Source organism: Chiloscyllium plagiosum, chromosome 3, assembly GCF_004010195.1.
Source record: "Chiloscyllium plagiosum isolate BGI_BamShark_2017 chromosome 3, ASM401019v2, whole genome shotgun sequence".
NCBI lineage: Eukaryota > Metazoa > Chordata > Chondrichthyes > Orectolobiformes > Hemiscylliidae > Chiloscyllium > Chiloscyllium plagiosum.
Window position 1 is genome coordinate 87140257 of NC_057712.1, and position 17940 is coordinate 87158196.

General features: G+C 38.5%; 1 protein-coding gene across 1 annotated transcript in view; it reads right to left on the reverse strand.

Moving 5' to 3' along the window:
- Positions 1-276: 276 nt before the first annotated feature.
- faxcb (failed axon connections homolog, metaxin like GST domain containing b) overlaps positions 277-17940 on the reverse strand; it is a 68186-nt gene continuing 50522 nt past the window's right edge. The window contains exons 4-6 of the mRNA XM_043685561.1: positions 12862-13079; positions 9987-10103; positions 277-1210 (exon numbers count right to left, since the gene is read on the reverse strand). Coding sequence (XP_043541496.1) covers positions 912-1210; positions 9987-10103; positions 12862-13079 — 634 coding nt within the window. The 3' untranslated portion in view covers positions 277-911. The remainder of the gene's footprint in view (positions 1211-9986; positions 10104-12861; positions 13080-17940) is intronic.

The window sequence follows — 17940 nt, forward strand, 5'->3', positions numbered from 1 at the left end:
TTATTCGTCTATGAGTCAATTTAGTTTGAATTTTCTCACCTATGGACTTAAGAATTATGGCCACTTACACCTGAGTTAACAATGCAGTATGTATATATTCACTGCTTCCAAGTATTTGAGTATTTACATTCAAAGAGAATGCTCCTTCTAAGTCCTGCACCAGAGAAAATATACATAACAAGGAAAACCATACAGGCAAATATGTATATTACAGAGTACATATTAAAAATAATTATTCACTTCACACACAGGAAGATTCTATAAATGCAACACAGTTTAATATATAAAATCCCAGAAAACTGCTACATTATATTGTTCAATCCATTTGAATCTAACAGGTACATGAAATACACTGCTGCTTTCCGTGCACACTTAAAAAGTTATCTCTTTGAATTGGCATTTATATAGGATGTTCTGATGAAAGTGATTTATTTTCAACTTATATTACAACCGACATCTCTGCATATTAAAGAACTTGACTGAGTTATCCATGCGCCTTGCAATGAAGGCCTCACTTATACTGTGACAGACCTTGACTTCCATAGATATCATAGTATGTTTAGATGTATGCAACTTTTAAATTATCTCAAATTAATGAAGGAGAGTAGCATGTTCTTGTAAGATAGCTGTAAAGAATTGCAATGTTACCTACTGTACCGTGACTATTATGACTAAATGTGCTGTTCTATTAGCTTTATTTAAGCATATTGTTCAGTTAATTACTACACACTTGATAGAAGTGTAAAGGAGTTTTTCTGTGATTCTAACTGGCATGGCGATATTATCACATTGGTCCAAATAACAATACCTGTACTAACGGATTCCTAGTGATCTCAAGACTAACTGTGAAAGGTGCAAAATTTGCAATAATGTATTTTTCTTCAACCTAGAAGTTTTTTTTTCACTCTTATTCATTTACCCAACTCATTGTCTGTGTACTCTTCCATCTCAACATCTGAATCAAAAAGTGAATGGCCGGTATAATCAGTGTCCGGAGTTTGGGAATAGGAGACACTGTTCTCAGTTACTTCTTCATCAAAAGTTTCTGTGCGAGAGTACAAGCTGAAGTCTTGTAGTGGTGTGGGAGTCAAACTGTCTTCACTAGACAGATCTTCATTGTCATATGAAGCATCATCACTCTCTTCAATCCATTCAGGCCAGAACTTCCTTTTAATCCTCTCACAGTACATGGCAAGGTTAACTAGCTCGTCTGAAAAAAAATTCAGAAAGATGCATATACAATTACCCTGTATCTTTTGAGTGTGTTGTGTTTCAGAACAACTTCTCAAAAGAATTTCAACATTAGCTTCTCTAGAATAACTTGATCTCCATACTTGCCAAGTATGGCAATGAGCAAACTTTGACTTAGGCTTAACTTTGACTCAGAATCAATCAAATTAATATCCAATTTTGTGGGCTTGTCATACGAGGAACAGGTAAGGACTCTGGGTCTGTACTCTGGTGTTTAAAAGAATGAACGGTGATCTCACTGACATTTAGAGAACATTGAAACGCCTGGTTAGAGTGGATATGGAGAAGGTGAGACCTGAGGGCACAGACTCAGAGAGAAGGGACAACCCTTTAGAAGTGAGATGAGGAGGAATTTCTTCGGCATGAAGATAGTTAATCTGTGGAAATCATTGCCAGAGAAAGCTGTTGAGGCCAAGTTATTGAATGTAATTAAGACAAAGATAGATAAGTTCTTGATTAGTAAGGGCTTCAACGATTATGGAGAGAAGGCAGGAGAATGGGGGTTGAGAAATGCATCAGTTATGATCAAATGGTGGAGGAAACTCGATGGGCCAAAGGACCTAATTCTGCTCCTGTATCTTATGGTCTATGGCATAAATCCCTGTTGGCTCCAAATGTTTCACCAGATTAGAAATAATGACTATTTCCTGACATTACCAAGATCCAGGCTCACGTGATGTAAGCAACCCCAGTTGCTGACCCCAGTCTCTCTCATCTCCTTATAATGAAAGATTCTACACTTACTTACCTGAGCAGACAGACACAGGGTATCACAGGCTTTTTATCTTTGGTAAAGACAATACTCCAGCATAGGCCCTAATACAAGACATTTCTTGGTCCGATAAGATGGGATTGTACTCCCCAAATGTAAACAAACTGAATGAGGTCAACAAAATGCCCTGAGATAGATCTCCGCTAGTTTCGGTCTAACACCCTGGTTAACTTCAAGGCCAAGAGCAGAAGTATCCACTAGCAACAGAGAACAACATCACTCTGCTTCATTCATCCAATCAGAGAATAATATTAGTTGCATTTTTCTTCTATCTATTTTACTTGTGCATTACTTCATTAATAAACTGCTGTAGATCACATGGTCATGACCCCATTTTTAGGTAATCTCTGCCTCTTGGATCAAGTCTTATACTGGCTTCGATCTTCACTTCTCGAGCACATAATCTAATCTAGCATCACAGTCCATCCCTGGGAAAGTGCTATACTGTTTGAGGTGAGTTTTTCAGATGAGACATTAAATCGTTGCCTCACCTAACTTTGCAGATAAAAGGAATATGGCATATTTAAAGAGTTTTCCAGAGGTCAATATCTATTCTTCAACTAACATCACTAAACAGGTAAGTGATTTCATGGCTGTTCATGAAATCTTGGTGTATATAAATTAACTCCTATGTGATGGAGAAGCAATGGTCTAATGGTATTATTGCTAGACTATTAATCTGACGGTAATGTTCTAGGAACCAGGGTTTGAATCCTGCCACACAGAATTTGAATTCAATCAAAATAAAAGTCAGGAATTAAGAGTCTAATGGTAACCATGAATCCATTGTTGATTGTTGTAAAAATCCATCTGGTTCACTAATGTGTTTTACAGAAGAAAATGGCCATCCTTACCTGGTCTGGCCTATAGATGACTTCAGACCCACAGCAACATGGTTGATTCTTAAACTCCCATATGGGCAATTAGGGATAGGCAATAAATGCTGGACTAGCCAGTGATGCCCTCATTCTATGAATGAATTATAGAAATGGTTCCCTACAGTGTAATTGTGTATACATTTTCAAGAGCATTTATTCAGCTGTAAAGTGGTTTAAGGTTTAGAACATGGTGTGATTGTGAAGAGATGCTTTTTTAAATAGACATTTTTACTTCTTTCTGTCAGTAGCTTTATTGGCTAAACAACGAGAATAGGGTATGGAATAAAGCCAACCCCCTATTTAATCCTCATGCCACAATGGAAGTTTGTGCAGGCCTGCCTCCTCTTGTTACTCCACATATGTGTGAAATTTGTTACCCTCAATCTTTACAGAACTAATTTCCTCTCTCGAATGGAGAGGGAAGACGATGAGCTGTTGTGGCTCCTTGTCATTTCTTCCTTCTTTCTAAACATATGTTAGCCTCTTAAAGGCTGTATTGAGGGGAATAGGCAAGAAAACTGAATGAGGAAAACCACCCGACAAAATTTGCCAGCTGCCAAGCTAGATGTGATTCTAAAGTAAGTGCATGAGCTTTGACCTGTTCGATACTTTAATTTTTAATACTTCTGTAGATGTTCTCATAGCCTCCGTGCTCTAAGGAGAATAATCTTAATTTTCTATTCTGACTAAAATCTTTCATTCCTAATACAACCTTGTAAAATGTCTCTGTACTCTCCTCTAGGGTAGTCCTTTATTGCTTTAATTGGTGAGCAAATAGGCCTGAAAAACTCGAATGGGTCACTTACCAATAGCCTCTAGACTGGGCTGACCAATGATTATTTTCAGTACACATCTAAAAGCTGTGCTCAGTTGTTGGAGAAGTTTGTAAAGAAAGGTAGCACTCCAAATCTCTCTTGGTGATGTAGTTTTGGGGAAAAAAACTTAGCAAAGTTTCAAATATCAGAATGTTTTGCATCTGAATCTGAAGTCTGGTCTGAAGTTTTTCAATGTGAACCCATCAACAAGAAGCTGGATAAAGTCACCTCATTCTACCCTTTTAGTTTGGCCGCATAATCAAGTTATAATTGCTTTGAGGAGCTATGTTGTGTGTTTCATCCTGTCTGTGTAGCAATGGGTGAGTGTGCTGGATTTAAGGGGGATATAATTTGATTTGCATAGCAGCTTAGTTGATGGCTAGTTGTTTGTAGAATGTGCTTGCTTGTACTAAAAATGCTATTCTTTAGTTTATTCAGAAGAGATTTTCACCAGATTTATGTCTGGTTAACAGTAATAAAAAGAAATAAACTGACCCGTTTTTGATGACTGAATAAGATATTCACACTTTTAGCAAGGTTCTTGATTTCCAGGGCACTCAACCCGCCAGAGTCTTAACAGGTATCTTAATTGAAGCTGCCCTTTTCTCCTTTAGACTTTGCTTTGTTTATCAATTATTTTAAATCTGTCCCCTTTTGCTTCACTAGTGGGAACAATTTATTCCCATCTACTCAGTCCAGTCCCCTCATAATTTTGAATACCTCTAACAAATCTGCTTTCAACCTTCTTTTCTGCAAGAAAAACACTCTCCAGTCTATCTTCATAACTCTGACTCCCCATTCCTGGAACCAATCTCGTGAATCACTTCTGTTGCATTGTGACTCATGGTCAGATACCTTGAAGCGACATGCTCATGACATTATTATTACATCGTATCATGTGACCTGTGGGTGTATTGCTATTGGGTATAAAGATGTCAGGCTCCGTCTTACCTCAGACCACTTGAAACATGACATGCCATTAAAAGCACACTGTTCTTTTAAACTGATAACCACCTATCAGCCCAACAATTAGAATGTGCCTGCATATGTAATGTTTGTATAATAATAGATAGTTGTATTAAATGTCTGTTAAAATCTTCAATACCATATCATACATGCCCAATTTCTTTCAAGATAATGGATAGCATAAGCATTGCAGCATCAGGTAAGATAACCTGTGCTGGAGGCAAAATCACATTATTTCTTTCGCCTTCACATTCTTCCTAAAGTGGTGTCCAGAGTTGAAAGCAATATTCCAGTTGATGGACCTTACATTGACAGGGAATAGCAGACCCTGCCCATTAGGACCAAAGGTCAACCTACCCCACAGGCATTTCACTACCATCAGGCTTTTAATTAGATTGAGCTGGAGTCTCTGCCCTACAGAGAGGAAATCCTGCCTCTGGCAGTTGCCAATCAATCAATCAATCAGCCATGCCGAAAAGAGCAGTGAAGAAGATGGTGCCATTAGGCCCAGGGTTCCATCTCGGCAAGGCAGACCCCAGCAAGTGGATTCGGGACAGGGATCCATAGGGCCATGGAGGGGTGAAGGCAAACGTGGGGGAGGTAAGGAAATATCTCAGTTTAGTTTGTAAAATAATCAGAAAGGAAAGAACATCCTCAAGTTGGGTTTTTCCTTTTGTCACAATTATATCCTTACTGTAAGAGTTATCTGGTTGCATAGAGCTGTTGGAATTAAGGCACTATCTTAAAAATATATAAAATCACTTTAATAATGCATTTTATAAATAATTTATAAAATACATTAAATGAAAATACCTGTACACTTTATGATTGCTACTAATATATTCTTTTTCTCAACCATTTGTTAGTAGAGCTAATCTATAATTTACAAAGATCACTGTCAGTCAATCAGTATGTAAAAGGAGAACATTTATATGAAAGCTGTTTAAAGCAAGGGAGTAAAAGCAAAGCTATTTTGCCCATAGCGCCACCTTATAGCCACATTGAGAATTTCATGATAGAGTAACTGCTTGCTATGACTTAGCATTACCACTTGAGGTCACTTTCTTTTCAAAATACCAAAGGCTTCACTTCCAACAAATTTCTCATAAGTTTCAATTGAAGCCCATGATCAAAGTCCAGTTTCTTTTCAGTGCAAAAGATTGAAAACAATTGGATGCAAGTGATCTATGCTTATTTTTATACTAAGTCAGAATATCCCTGACTCTTTAAAGTGGTTCCATGAAAATGCTCTTGAAATCCTCATCAGTTTACGACCACATTCCTTTCCCATGCAAAATCGCTAAACAGAGGCCGGTATCCCGTCACCAAGTCAGCCGTTATATACTTCTGCGCAGTCAGTCCCTGAACTGAGGAGATTCTGAATCCTTTGTTCATATTGGTCAGCCAGGGTTTCTCGATTGACCCAGGTTAGCTCTACTGCGAATCCTCTTACAAGGATGCCTGCCTTGAAGAAGTTTTCCTCCTCTCTCTACAAGAATCTCAGGGAATCCCTCTCCCACTGCAACTCCCAGGTCATTTCCTCTGCCCTGAAGCTCTTCAACCATGTCCTGAAACAAACTCGCTACCACAGCCACATTTGCTTCCTCAGTGCCTGCCTCATTTCCCCTTCCCCCATCTTTACTGCTCCTCGGATGCTGCCTGAACTGCTGTGCTCTTCCAGCACCACTAATCCAGAACCAGGTTAACGACCCCAATCAAGGATCTCATCATCAATAAGATCTACCTGGTTCCAATCACTACAACATGCAACAGCAAGTTTCCTGAATTTACATCACCGCTGTGAGGCCTTAAAATTACACCAATGATATCAGACAGAACAGGGCCCAAAGTCATACTTCTGCTATTCAGTGTGATTATTTTTTAGCTTTGGGTTTCTCATCACTGAGATCCCTACCATGTATTTTTTATATTTTATGAGGTATCTTTATGATGCAAAAATTATCTATTTAAAAATGTAAAGAATCGTAGAATCTTTTTCTTAAAACAACCAATCTCTATTTGAATGACTTGAATGTCATGACACAACACGTTTGGTTTCTTCATTCATGGTTATGAACCTAGTGTGGGAAAGTGGGACTACTTTAGGTTGTACTATAATTTTGGTGAGTGAGACTCCTTAGGCCGAAGTGCCTTTTCTGTAAAGTATGAGTGTACGTTGTAGTTACATTTGCTGACAACACCAAGATAGGTTAAAAAAGTAAGCTGTCAGCAGGAGGTAAAGGTCCTAAAAAGGGATACAGACAATTAAATGTATCACAAATGTATACTTACCTATTCTGTAAAGAAAACTAATCTGTCTTTAAAATAAACACACGAAATCAACCAAAATATCTCCCCCAAAAAAAAACACACAAAATCTCTCTTGTGGATTAAACTGTAGCTGAATTAGACAATAAGACCATATTATAGGCAATTATAAAGGACCATTAAATAATTAAAAAATGCTAAAATTGTTTATTGAACCCTCAGTCGTTATGGTTCAAACATTATGAAGAAACACCATTTCTGTAGTGTTGCCCAGAGACAGACGAACATCACAACGAATTCGGGTATAATTGACTTTGCTGTTTGGACAATGATATATAACTAATGACTAATGTTTGAACATTTTTTTAGGCTGATTCTGATAAAATAGGGCTGAGGACATGAGAAGAGAAATATCTGAACAGCAGAAGAGAGACACCTTGAAACTGAAACTGCTTCTCAACAGAGAGACAGAGGAAGGCATCAAAGTCAAAGAGAGAACCCAGGAAAGGACTGTTGTACTGAACCAGGGTGCAAAAAGCTCACTCTGCAGGACAATAAAGGTGAAATAACGGAGCCTTCACTAACTCCCTGAATTTGTTCTGCACACCGTGTACACCTGTGTACACTTCAAACTGTTCAACTACTGGAGATTATCACTTCTGCCGAATCTGACTTTATTTCGACACTTTCACTTCAGAAAGAACACCTTCAAGTGACTTGCACCTGCAATAATATCGTTTGTTATTTTTATCCTTACTTACTTTATATCTGTATTTTGGATAATAATTATTTGGGTAGGGGATGGGATAGATGGGATAGATGGAAACTCAGTGGTAACATCACAGGCTGAATATCCAGTGGCTTAGAAGAAATTATCTGGTTCAAATCCCATCAAAACAGCTGGTGGAAAATAAATTAAATTTAAAAATCTGAAATTGAAAGTTTGCCTTAGTAATGACAACCAGGAAACTATCATCAATTTTCATAAGTACCCATCTGGTTCATGAATGTTCTTTAAGTGAAGAAATCCACTGACATAGCCTATCAAACTATTCAATTCAAAGACAATTAGGGATAAGCCATAAATATTCACCTTAGCTACAATGCCCACGTCCCATGAAATGCAAAGGATTTTTCTACCAAATAAAAATTTTACCATTTCTCCATAAGTAACTTTCATCAATACTTATGTGTAATAAACTAACCTTTAATCTTGTTTAAAACTTTAAACCATAAAGTTTTGCTGAGGATTACTTTTAAGATGAAACAAAGATTAAAAGGGTGCATTCTTAGTTCACAGACTTGCTATCTGACCATGACAAGTATGTTGGATGCATGGAGTACAAAGGAGTTTATGCGCACCCCACCTTGCAGTCTCCCTCTCTCCTACTCATTTGGAGTCTGTCCCCTCCCACCAAGTTGCAGTCTCCCCCTCAATTCTTGCAGTCACCTTCTCTAGCCATCCCCTTGCAGCCTTCTTCTCTCTCATTTTCCATCCTTTGCAATCTTCCTCTCCACAACCCCTTGCAGCATTGCTCCCTGCTCCTTGCATCTTCCTTTGAACCCATGCTCCTTCAGCTGTCACAGTCAAGGTCCCAGCCCCATGAACCCTAGCAAAAGTCTTCCTGGCCTGCTCACTTACTTCTTTTTAATCTCACTCGCTGCTTCTCCAATCACATCCTAGTTCTCCTCTATCTTTACTTCTGATAGGCTAATGACCGAATCTATCAGCACCACGAGAGGCAAGAACCAATCTGTGATTGGAAGAGCAACCTCTCAAGGATTTTGCTCCTTCCACAAGCAGAGTCACATTTTATCCCACTAGTTGCCCCAATGATTGAATTTTTCCAGGGAAATTTGGGGACAAATTCATCCATCATCACAGTGACATTGTTCATTGAATTCTGATGCAGAGGTATCTGGACATCCCAGTGCATGAATAATAAAAAGCTAATATGCAGGTTCAGCAAGTGATTAGGAAGGCAATTGGAATGTTAGTATTTATTTTTAAGGGGAATGGAATGAGCTGGTAACTTTCACTGCAGCTATACAGAGTTTGGTGAGATCACATGCAGGGTACTGTATATAGTTTTGGTCCCCTGACTTGATCAAAGATATAATTACATGAGAAGCCATTTAGAGAAAGTGCATTTGATTCATTCCTCAATGACGAAATAATCTTATGAAGAAACTTTACATTCACTGGAGATTAGATTTGTATCTCAGGCCTGCCTCAGTGCTGTAGCAAGGCTCAACACAAGCTGAAAAAGCAACATCTCATCTTCCATGCAGAGACACTACATCCTTCAAGTCTCAATGTTGAGTTTAACAATTTTAGAGCATGAACACCTCCTTCCATGTCTATCACCCACCCCTACAGCCCAGGTCCTGTCATGATATGAGTTGCTTTCAGCATAGCCAACTCATTTTCAATACCTATAGCCCCCATGATCATCTATCTAGCTTCACTCCATCTCTGGCTTATTATCAACAGTCCATTTGTCTGCCTACCTTTTATTTTCTTTCTCAGTTTGGGCTCCATCTCCACTTATTCACCCACACTTCCCATCCCTCCCCACCCCTGCCAACCACGTCATCAATATAAATACCATCTTTTCCAAGCTGCTATTAGTGATGAAAAAGGGTCACTAGACTTGAAATTTAACTTAGATTTCTCTCCACAGATGTTGCCAGATCTGCTGAATTTCTCCAGCAATTTCTGTTTCTGTTTTGTTTCTTTATCATTGAATTTATTCAAGGTTGAGTGACAATTTTTTGATAGACAAAGGAGGCAAGGATTAACAAGTAGAGACTGGAAAGTGAAATTGTGACCACAACTATAATCATCTTGGATGCCAGAGCAGGTTGTAAGGGTCAAAAGCCCTATTGCTATTCCTAAGTGCTCTATGTTCCTATGTTCCTATGACAATATGCAGCTTCATGCTTTAAATGACATGGAAAAGAATGAGTTCAACAGAGAAATGAAAATTTGCTTAAGTTGTGGAGATCATTCCTATAACTTTTATAACTTCTTACCTTTGATCAGCCTTTCTGGCCTGGTTCCTGGCAGTGTCCACATAGCCTGAGCCAACTGCCCAAACACAGCAGCATCCACTGTGGAAGGCCTTGGGCCCATAATGTACTTTTTATCACCTGAAAACATTAGACCATATCAATTTGGATTTGTTTTGTACTTCCTTCCCACTTTCTCCCACCCTGCTTTCCTCCAAACTCCATCCTTAAAGACTCCTTTCTTAGAAAGGTAGATAGAAACAGGCTTATTCACAGAGCATTTTGGCAATCTCACTCTTGAACAAGTGATTGCAAACACATTTAAAGGCAGTGCAGACTGATTGTCTTTTTAAGTATTCTCTCCTTCTACATTCTGCATATTCAATCTTTGTCAGACTTTTATACAAAAATGCAAATGAAAACAAAACTTAGGTCTACACATTGCTTTAAAATTAATATTACAAAAATAGAGTAAACAGCATATTTTTGATTAGTATATACACTATACCTTGTCAATTATTATTCTCACTCATATACATATCATGGATACATTACACTATTTTAGAATACCTTTATAGAATAACCCATGTTTTAACTAATCAATACACTGTACTTAACTGACCAAAAATATCAGTGTATTGTGCTGTAAAGCAGATATTAGACAACAATACGTGTCACGAGAATATTGTAATGTAATATCCAATAAATTAAGCTACTTCCTGTCCAGTTGTACATTGTATTACACAGCAGTATTAGCATACCATGATGCATGAACTGTAACACTGCTATACTGTATTATTTTATGCAAGTGGTGCTATTGAGTCTTAGCAAAGGGTGCTAAGGGAGCTGTTAGAATAATTCCCAATATATATTGTCAAGATATGCTGTAAGAGTTGAGAGTTTATACTTTACAGAAACACAACTTGGGATGTTCCTAATTGAGGTTTATAAAAAGAAATGATTTGGTAAGAAGGGACAATGGATTTGGATTATTTGATATACTAAGATTGGATCCTCCCACCACTCCCACTACAAGAAAAGTGGAAAGATACCATATAATTTGATCCCTTCAAAATTTAGGATCAGAGCGAATCATCAGCAACCAATTCTCTCCTCAGGGAAAGACACCACCACTTTCACTATCACAATACTGTAATTTCAGGCTGCTGGAACTACAACCTCATCCAGAACCAGTCCCTCTGCTGCAGGGAGCCACACCTGTCAATCAGGCTGCTTTCCCACATGGAATCCATTGGAAATAAAGGAGGCAAAGTCACTGAGTGTATTCAAGACAGAGGTAGATAGGTTTTTGATTAGGAAGCGGATCAAAGTTAATGGTGAGAAGGCAGGAGAATGGAGTTCAGAAACAAATCAGCCATGATCAAATGGTGGCACAGATCTGATGGGCTGAATGGTGTAGTTCTGCTCCTATGTGTTATGGTTACATGGATCCACCAACCAGAAGTCATCTCCCTTGACTGAGGACTTCTGACAAACCATGATAAGATACCTGACTTTGCATCTGCTCTAGATAGCAAGGCTAGACAGAAACACATTGAGGCTGGTATCTCTGGTTGATGGGCAAGGCGTAAAGAAGGCAAGGCAAGGCAGGGATGATGTGAGCTTTCAGGTCAGTAGTAAGTGGGCATTAAGAGAGCAAGCAAATAGCCCAGAAGTGCACACTGCTTGAATTCATGAGCTGCATGTGTGGCCCTGATTGCAAAGTGTCTTTGCAGCAGCATTATGATAATAGTCACCATTGCATCCCAGCATGAAGCACTGGAGTGCAGAAGAGCATTCTGGATTTGTGGTGCTGGAAGAGCACAGCAGTTCAGGCAGCATTCGAGGAGCAGTAAAATCGATGTTTCGGGCAAAAGCCCTTAGTTCCTGATGAAGGGCTTTTGCCTGAAACGTCGATTTTACTGCTCCTCGGATGCTGCCTGAACTGCTGTGCTCTTCCAGCACCACTAATCCAGAATCTGGTGTCCAGCAGCTGCAGTCATTGTCTTTACCTTGCAGAAGAGCATTGCAAATGGATTGGAGATGTGTCATGAGACATTATAGAGGCTGACACATGTCGAATGCCATTGTCCAGGAATGTGAGGTGTATATCAGTGGTGCCCAAACCTTTGAAGGAAGCAGTGAGCTGTACTCATCAGGTACCTGCTCTGATTTCCATGTCAAGGGCTCTCGGCATACAGTTTGCTCACTGCAAATGCTCCAATAGAAAGCTGGGTATGAATATTGATATAATGTAATATTAATTTAATTTTTCCCATGCACTAAAAGTGTAGTATCTTAAACCTTCATTTCTTTAGAAAGGCCTGACTTCCTTGGGAAAAGTGCTGAGGAATGCAGAAAGTAACCTACTCACCACCCTTAATCTGGACAGAGATCTAGTGTGATTACTCAGACTCAGACTGATCACTCAGTGATCATTCTAATATTCAAATTCCTACAAATTGTAAATGGAATATAAAATCTGCAGTTAGTAAGGTTGTTAACAATCAATCATCCTCCTTTATAGGCAACTCACCACTGATTTGCACGAATCTCACATTGTCACGAGAACTTAGTTAAAAAATGGAACAAGTTGATCCCAATGTTAAGAGAGGATTCAATAAATTATTGTGTGATCTGCTACATTTCTTATTATTGTCCATATTTCTTATCATTGTATGACACTTTTAAGATTCTGCTCTATCATTCTATAACTCTAATTCCTTCTGTAGTTCCTATTACTAAGATTCACGTATAACAAATTGAAGGAAAGGATCTGAAATGGGGTAACACTGTCTCTTAATGAAGAGTGATAAACAATGGAGGTGCGGGTTGTATTCAAACAAGGATTATGACTGTGAAACACAGCACATCACAGCAAAATAAGCTTTCATCTCACCCAAAATCACAGAAAGTGATCGCATATCCTTCTCCATTAAGGTATATATTTCTTCCTTTGAAAAGCGACCAATACCTTGACCGTACATTTCCCGTTTAACAATTCCTCTTGTTAGGTGACACAGTATCCATTTCAGGAAACCACTGAATGGACCTGAGACAGACAGTATTTTTCTGGTCTCATGGAGGTTGTCAATCCACTGACAGTATACTATGGCCCTGTAATATAAAAAATAGATAGTGTAACATTCACAAAACAGCCCTTTAAACCTGACTTTAATGCATGGATGTGACAACGTATATTCAGTAGCAAAGACAAGCACATCTCTTGTTTCCCTCCTGCATTCATCTGCACTGGAAATGGGAAGTTGGCAACACAGTAACAGTGGAAGTGAAAGGATCAAACATCAATGGATTTTGGCCCATCAGCAGTTTCAGCAAGCAACTTCCCCCAAATTACAGACAGAGTGATTTAAACAGACAAATCTTGTTGACAAATAAATTTGGCAAAACCTGTATACTTTCTTTAAAAAAAATGAAACTTCATTTTGAAACCCAAATAGGATTCTGATGATGTTTACACAATTTGAAATTTTACTACAGGCAATTTTGAAGATTCGGAGTAAATTTCCCAGGTTACTTTCTCTGTTCAGCATGTCATGGGTCAAAATCTAATCTGAATGTGATATCAATGCATGATCCACGCAGCATTGTATTAATCTGGAGCTGAACTGTTTGTGCACTGGCAGATGAGCCACAGTGGTGCCTGATCCAACGCCCAACATTTGTATCTTTGATAGGAAAACAGGCTGTTACCGCCATAAAATAGCTGCACAGCTGAAATGACAAAGTGACAAAATCTCTCTCCAACACCATCTATTAATTTTGTGATGCCTTTTAATATAATCTCCATTGGCCGTAAACATACAGTAATAAATGATGACATGAAATTTAAATTCTAAGGTTGCCTGCAAACAGGCTCCAAACTCTAGGCAGCTTCAGTATGCTGCTCTTGACAGAGCTTTGTAATGAAACGATAAGCTGTCATTGTGATAGAAAAATAAATGTATGAGCTTCAGCTAATATCAACTGTGGCAAGATTAAAATCACACACAACCATTTTCAGTCCATGCAATTTGAAATCTAGTGACTGACTTTAATTGAGCCAATCCTGCAAACAAATCAATTACATCAAATCAAATCATTTATTTCTATTGCTCACAATAATTCTTACTTATCATTATCATCAGTGCCTTTCTCACAATTACTTGATTTTAATTTTGATGCAGTACTTTTTGACTGTCGCTAAGGGTTGGATTTTAAACTGTGCAGCATATAACATCACAAATACAATGAAAAGATTCCACACTTTTGTCCTCCACTTTCACTGTAATCACAGCTGAACAACTGGAGACATTACCCCTCAGTAATGAGTGCCTCCAGCAGGTAAGAGTTTTCTCTATTCCTGTCGTGAGGCAAATATTGATTGAACTGTGCCTTGTGATATTTATATCCCATATGTTAAAACATTTATAGGAAAACAAATAATAGATCATTCAACCCATTAAGCATTTATTATTAGGCTTAGTTATCACCATTGGAATCACCCCTCCCCAACTAGTTAAACTCAAGTTTAACCTATTTTTCAACCTATTTTAACAAAGTCATTAATCTATTTAAAATTTTAAAATTCAGATAACATTAAAGTAGCCTGCCAAGGAATAATGCCTAAAGCTAGGTAATAGAACCAAGAATTTTGACGTTTTTGATTGGAGAACTAAGCAATTTTCCTGAGTGTCAATTGTGTTTCTGGAAGCATTTCATGTCCTCAGACTTTGAGCAAGTAATGTTGAATAGTTTTATAGTTTAAAATGACTATTGTACATTCTTGTTATCCAAACTGTTGTCAATTTTGTCATCTTGATCTACAAGTGATACAGAGTCAATAATAAAAGCTCCAGTCAATGATGACACTAATGGTGCTTCTGAATGTCAGTGATTGACTGAATATGATGAGGCTGACAACCAGATGGAAGGCAAAAAACTTTGAAAGGAGAACTGATTGAATTGCACTGTCTCATATGTTTTGCATGGTAACCCATGGATTGTTTCATGGTTCAGGTTTTTACCTTCTGAAAGATGTGATATACACAAAGGTCAGCAAATTTGAAATTGTGGTAAGAAGATCACAGATGCTGGTGATTTGTCTTTCTATTATTTCAATGAAAATTTAGATTATAAAAATGGAACAATTCAGAGGAAACATAATGTAAAATAACAGAGTATTTACAGATGAAAATGATCCCTCCTCTGAGCCCCATTCCTTACAATTTCACTGTCTCACAGTATCTCTTGCTGCTGTTCCAAGAGGTGGAAGTCAGCTCCCAGTGGGAATCCTCACAACATCTTTGCAGAGTCAGACATTCCCTCCCACTGTAATGTTCTATCCCAGGGATGGCAACAGAACCAAGTAGGAGATGCAGTGGTAATGAATTTTCAGATCAGTTCCAAGCAACAGACAAAGGAAATGCCAAAATCTTGCATAAAATCTCCACTGAGATATAGTGGGACAATGGGGACATTTGGGTATGAATGGAAAGAATGGGAATATTCAAGTCAGTTTTAAAAATGATAAGCAAGAATAAAATGTGGAGAGAATAGGAAGAATAAATTGCAAATATTAATTGAGGGAAGAATAGAATGAGGAATGTGTAATAATTAACTGGGAGACAGTATTGGAAGATGACAATGTCAGAATAAAATATAGGTTAGAGAGGAAAATTATTAATGTACAATTACTTTACCTGGAAAAAAAATTGTATGTAGTCAGATGGCAGTAGAAATATATCTGCACAGCAAAGTTGGTCAGCTACTTCCTGCTGTAGGTAGTTTTTAGTGGGAAAGAAAATGGAATTCCTGGCAATGGTGTTGCTGACAATCCCTCACTATCATGAATAGGGACAGAGAGAGACATTAAGGTCAGTGGTGGCTTTCCCTCCCATTTCAATCCTTTAACAATGGCACAGTGGAGCTGCCTTTTCACGACTCAGTTACATGGCAATTTTTAAACATTCATGCACAGGATGTAGGCATTGCTGGCTGGGCCAGGTTTTATTACCCATTCCTGGTATCTCCTTAAGACGTTGATATTGAGCTGCCTTCTTAATTGCTGCAGCCCATGTCTGAGTGACTTCATTACATGGAGTGAATCGAGTTGGCTGAAGACGGACATCTGCGATGCTTGGCACGAGATGGGTCATCTACTCTGCGCTTCTAGCTGAAGATTATTCGGAATGTTGTAGCTTTACCTTTTGCATTGATGTGCTGTGCTCCCCTATCATTGATGATGTGGACATTTTTGGAGGCTCTTCCTCCAATGAGTTGTTTAATTGAGCATTTCTATTCATGATATTGTGGTCATGCTGACCAGTGAATGTGCACCTTTATCACTGTCAATGAAGGTGGGACACCTGCTAAAATAAGGGAGAACCTGTCATTGACAAGTTGCTGAAAATGATAGCTGACAAATCAAGAAGAGTGAATAATTCCCTCTTTTCCACTAGCTGATGTAGGATATTTGCCTAAAAATAGCTTGTGAATCCTGCTCTTGTCAGGTTTTTGTTGCTGTGGTGTACAATATTGGAAAAGGCTTCCTTGCAGTGTGCAATTATTTTTCATCATGATAAACACTTGCAATAAAAGGAAATAAGAATGTACTAAAAAAAAGTAGAGTAAACACGTTAAACAACTTCAATGTAGTTACGCTGCACTGATTCACATCAGCAATGCTTTGATTTAGTTCATCCTGCAATAACCCACATTCAAGGTGCTTTAGTGTCATTCATCCAGTTGTGACCAATGTTACCTATATTTTAATGTTGCTCATTCTGCACTGACCCACATTCATGACACTTGGAAGTCAGATTAAAAGAATTGAAGTTCTTTTAAGAAAGCAAGTAGGAATGATAAAAGTTTATTTAGTGCTTTTAGACCTTTATCATCAAGGTGCATAACAAAGACCAAATCATTACTTCAATATCATGTTTCTATCTGTTCCCTCTGAACCAGGGATTTGAAAAATTAATACAATTGATACTGAGGGCTAACTTGAAAGTGACATGTATTTAGATACTGCATGCTTTTGACTTTGTTCCACTTCCAGCTTCAAAACAACATGCGAGCCCCAGGTGGATAGGGGATGCATTTCAATGATATTCACAAGGCCTCACTGGCGAAGTGTAGCATTCCCATAAGCACCTGCCCCAAGACCATCCAAAATGGAGGAGGAACATCTGAGAAGACATCGAGCACCTCAAGACTTGCCATTGGGTAAAAGCAGAAGCTAGGCGCAAACAGCGAAAGGGGTGCGCACCAAACCAACATCACACCCACCCCACCCCATGACCACCACCTGCCCCAAGTGTAACAGTACCTGTGGTAGCTGCATCAGTCTGTACAGCCACCTACGGACTCACCCTGAGAGTGGAAGAGAGACATTCTCGTCTGCGAGTGACAGCCAATGATGATGATAATGAAGACAAGGATTTCTATCCAAGTGCTGTGATGATACTGAAGATTCCACAACATGCCTTACATCTACTTTGCGTTCCCTCATTACTTTTATATTTCACAATATTACCCTAATTATATAGATATTATAATACCTCAAAACTTGCTGACTGTGACCTCAAATATTTCTACCTTATAACTGGCCAACTTATTGTCACTCCTTTTAACACCTTGCATCAATTATCATGTTGAAAAGTTGAAGGATCTGTGGCAGCAACAACTTTTTAATCAAATCTAGTCCATCATTTAAAAAGACAGACAGTCAATTCCTTTCATGCTTTACGCCAAACTTAGTTTTTGAGCAAGGAGAAAGGGAGGACTGCAGATACTGGAGATCAGAGTCAAAAAGAACGTTACTGGAAAAGCACAGCCAGTCAGGCAGCATTGGAGGAGCAGGAGAGTCGACATTTCAAGCACATTCCTGGATAAAGAGCTTATGCTTGAAACGTCGATTCTCTTGCTCCTCAGATGCTACCTGACCTGCTGTGCTTTTCCAACAACACACTTTTTG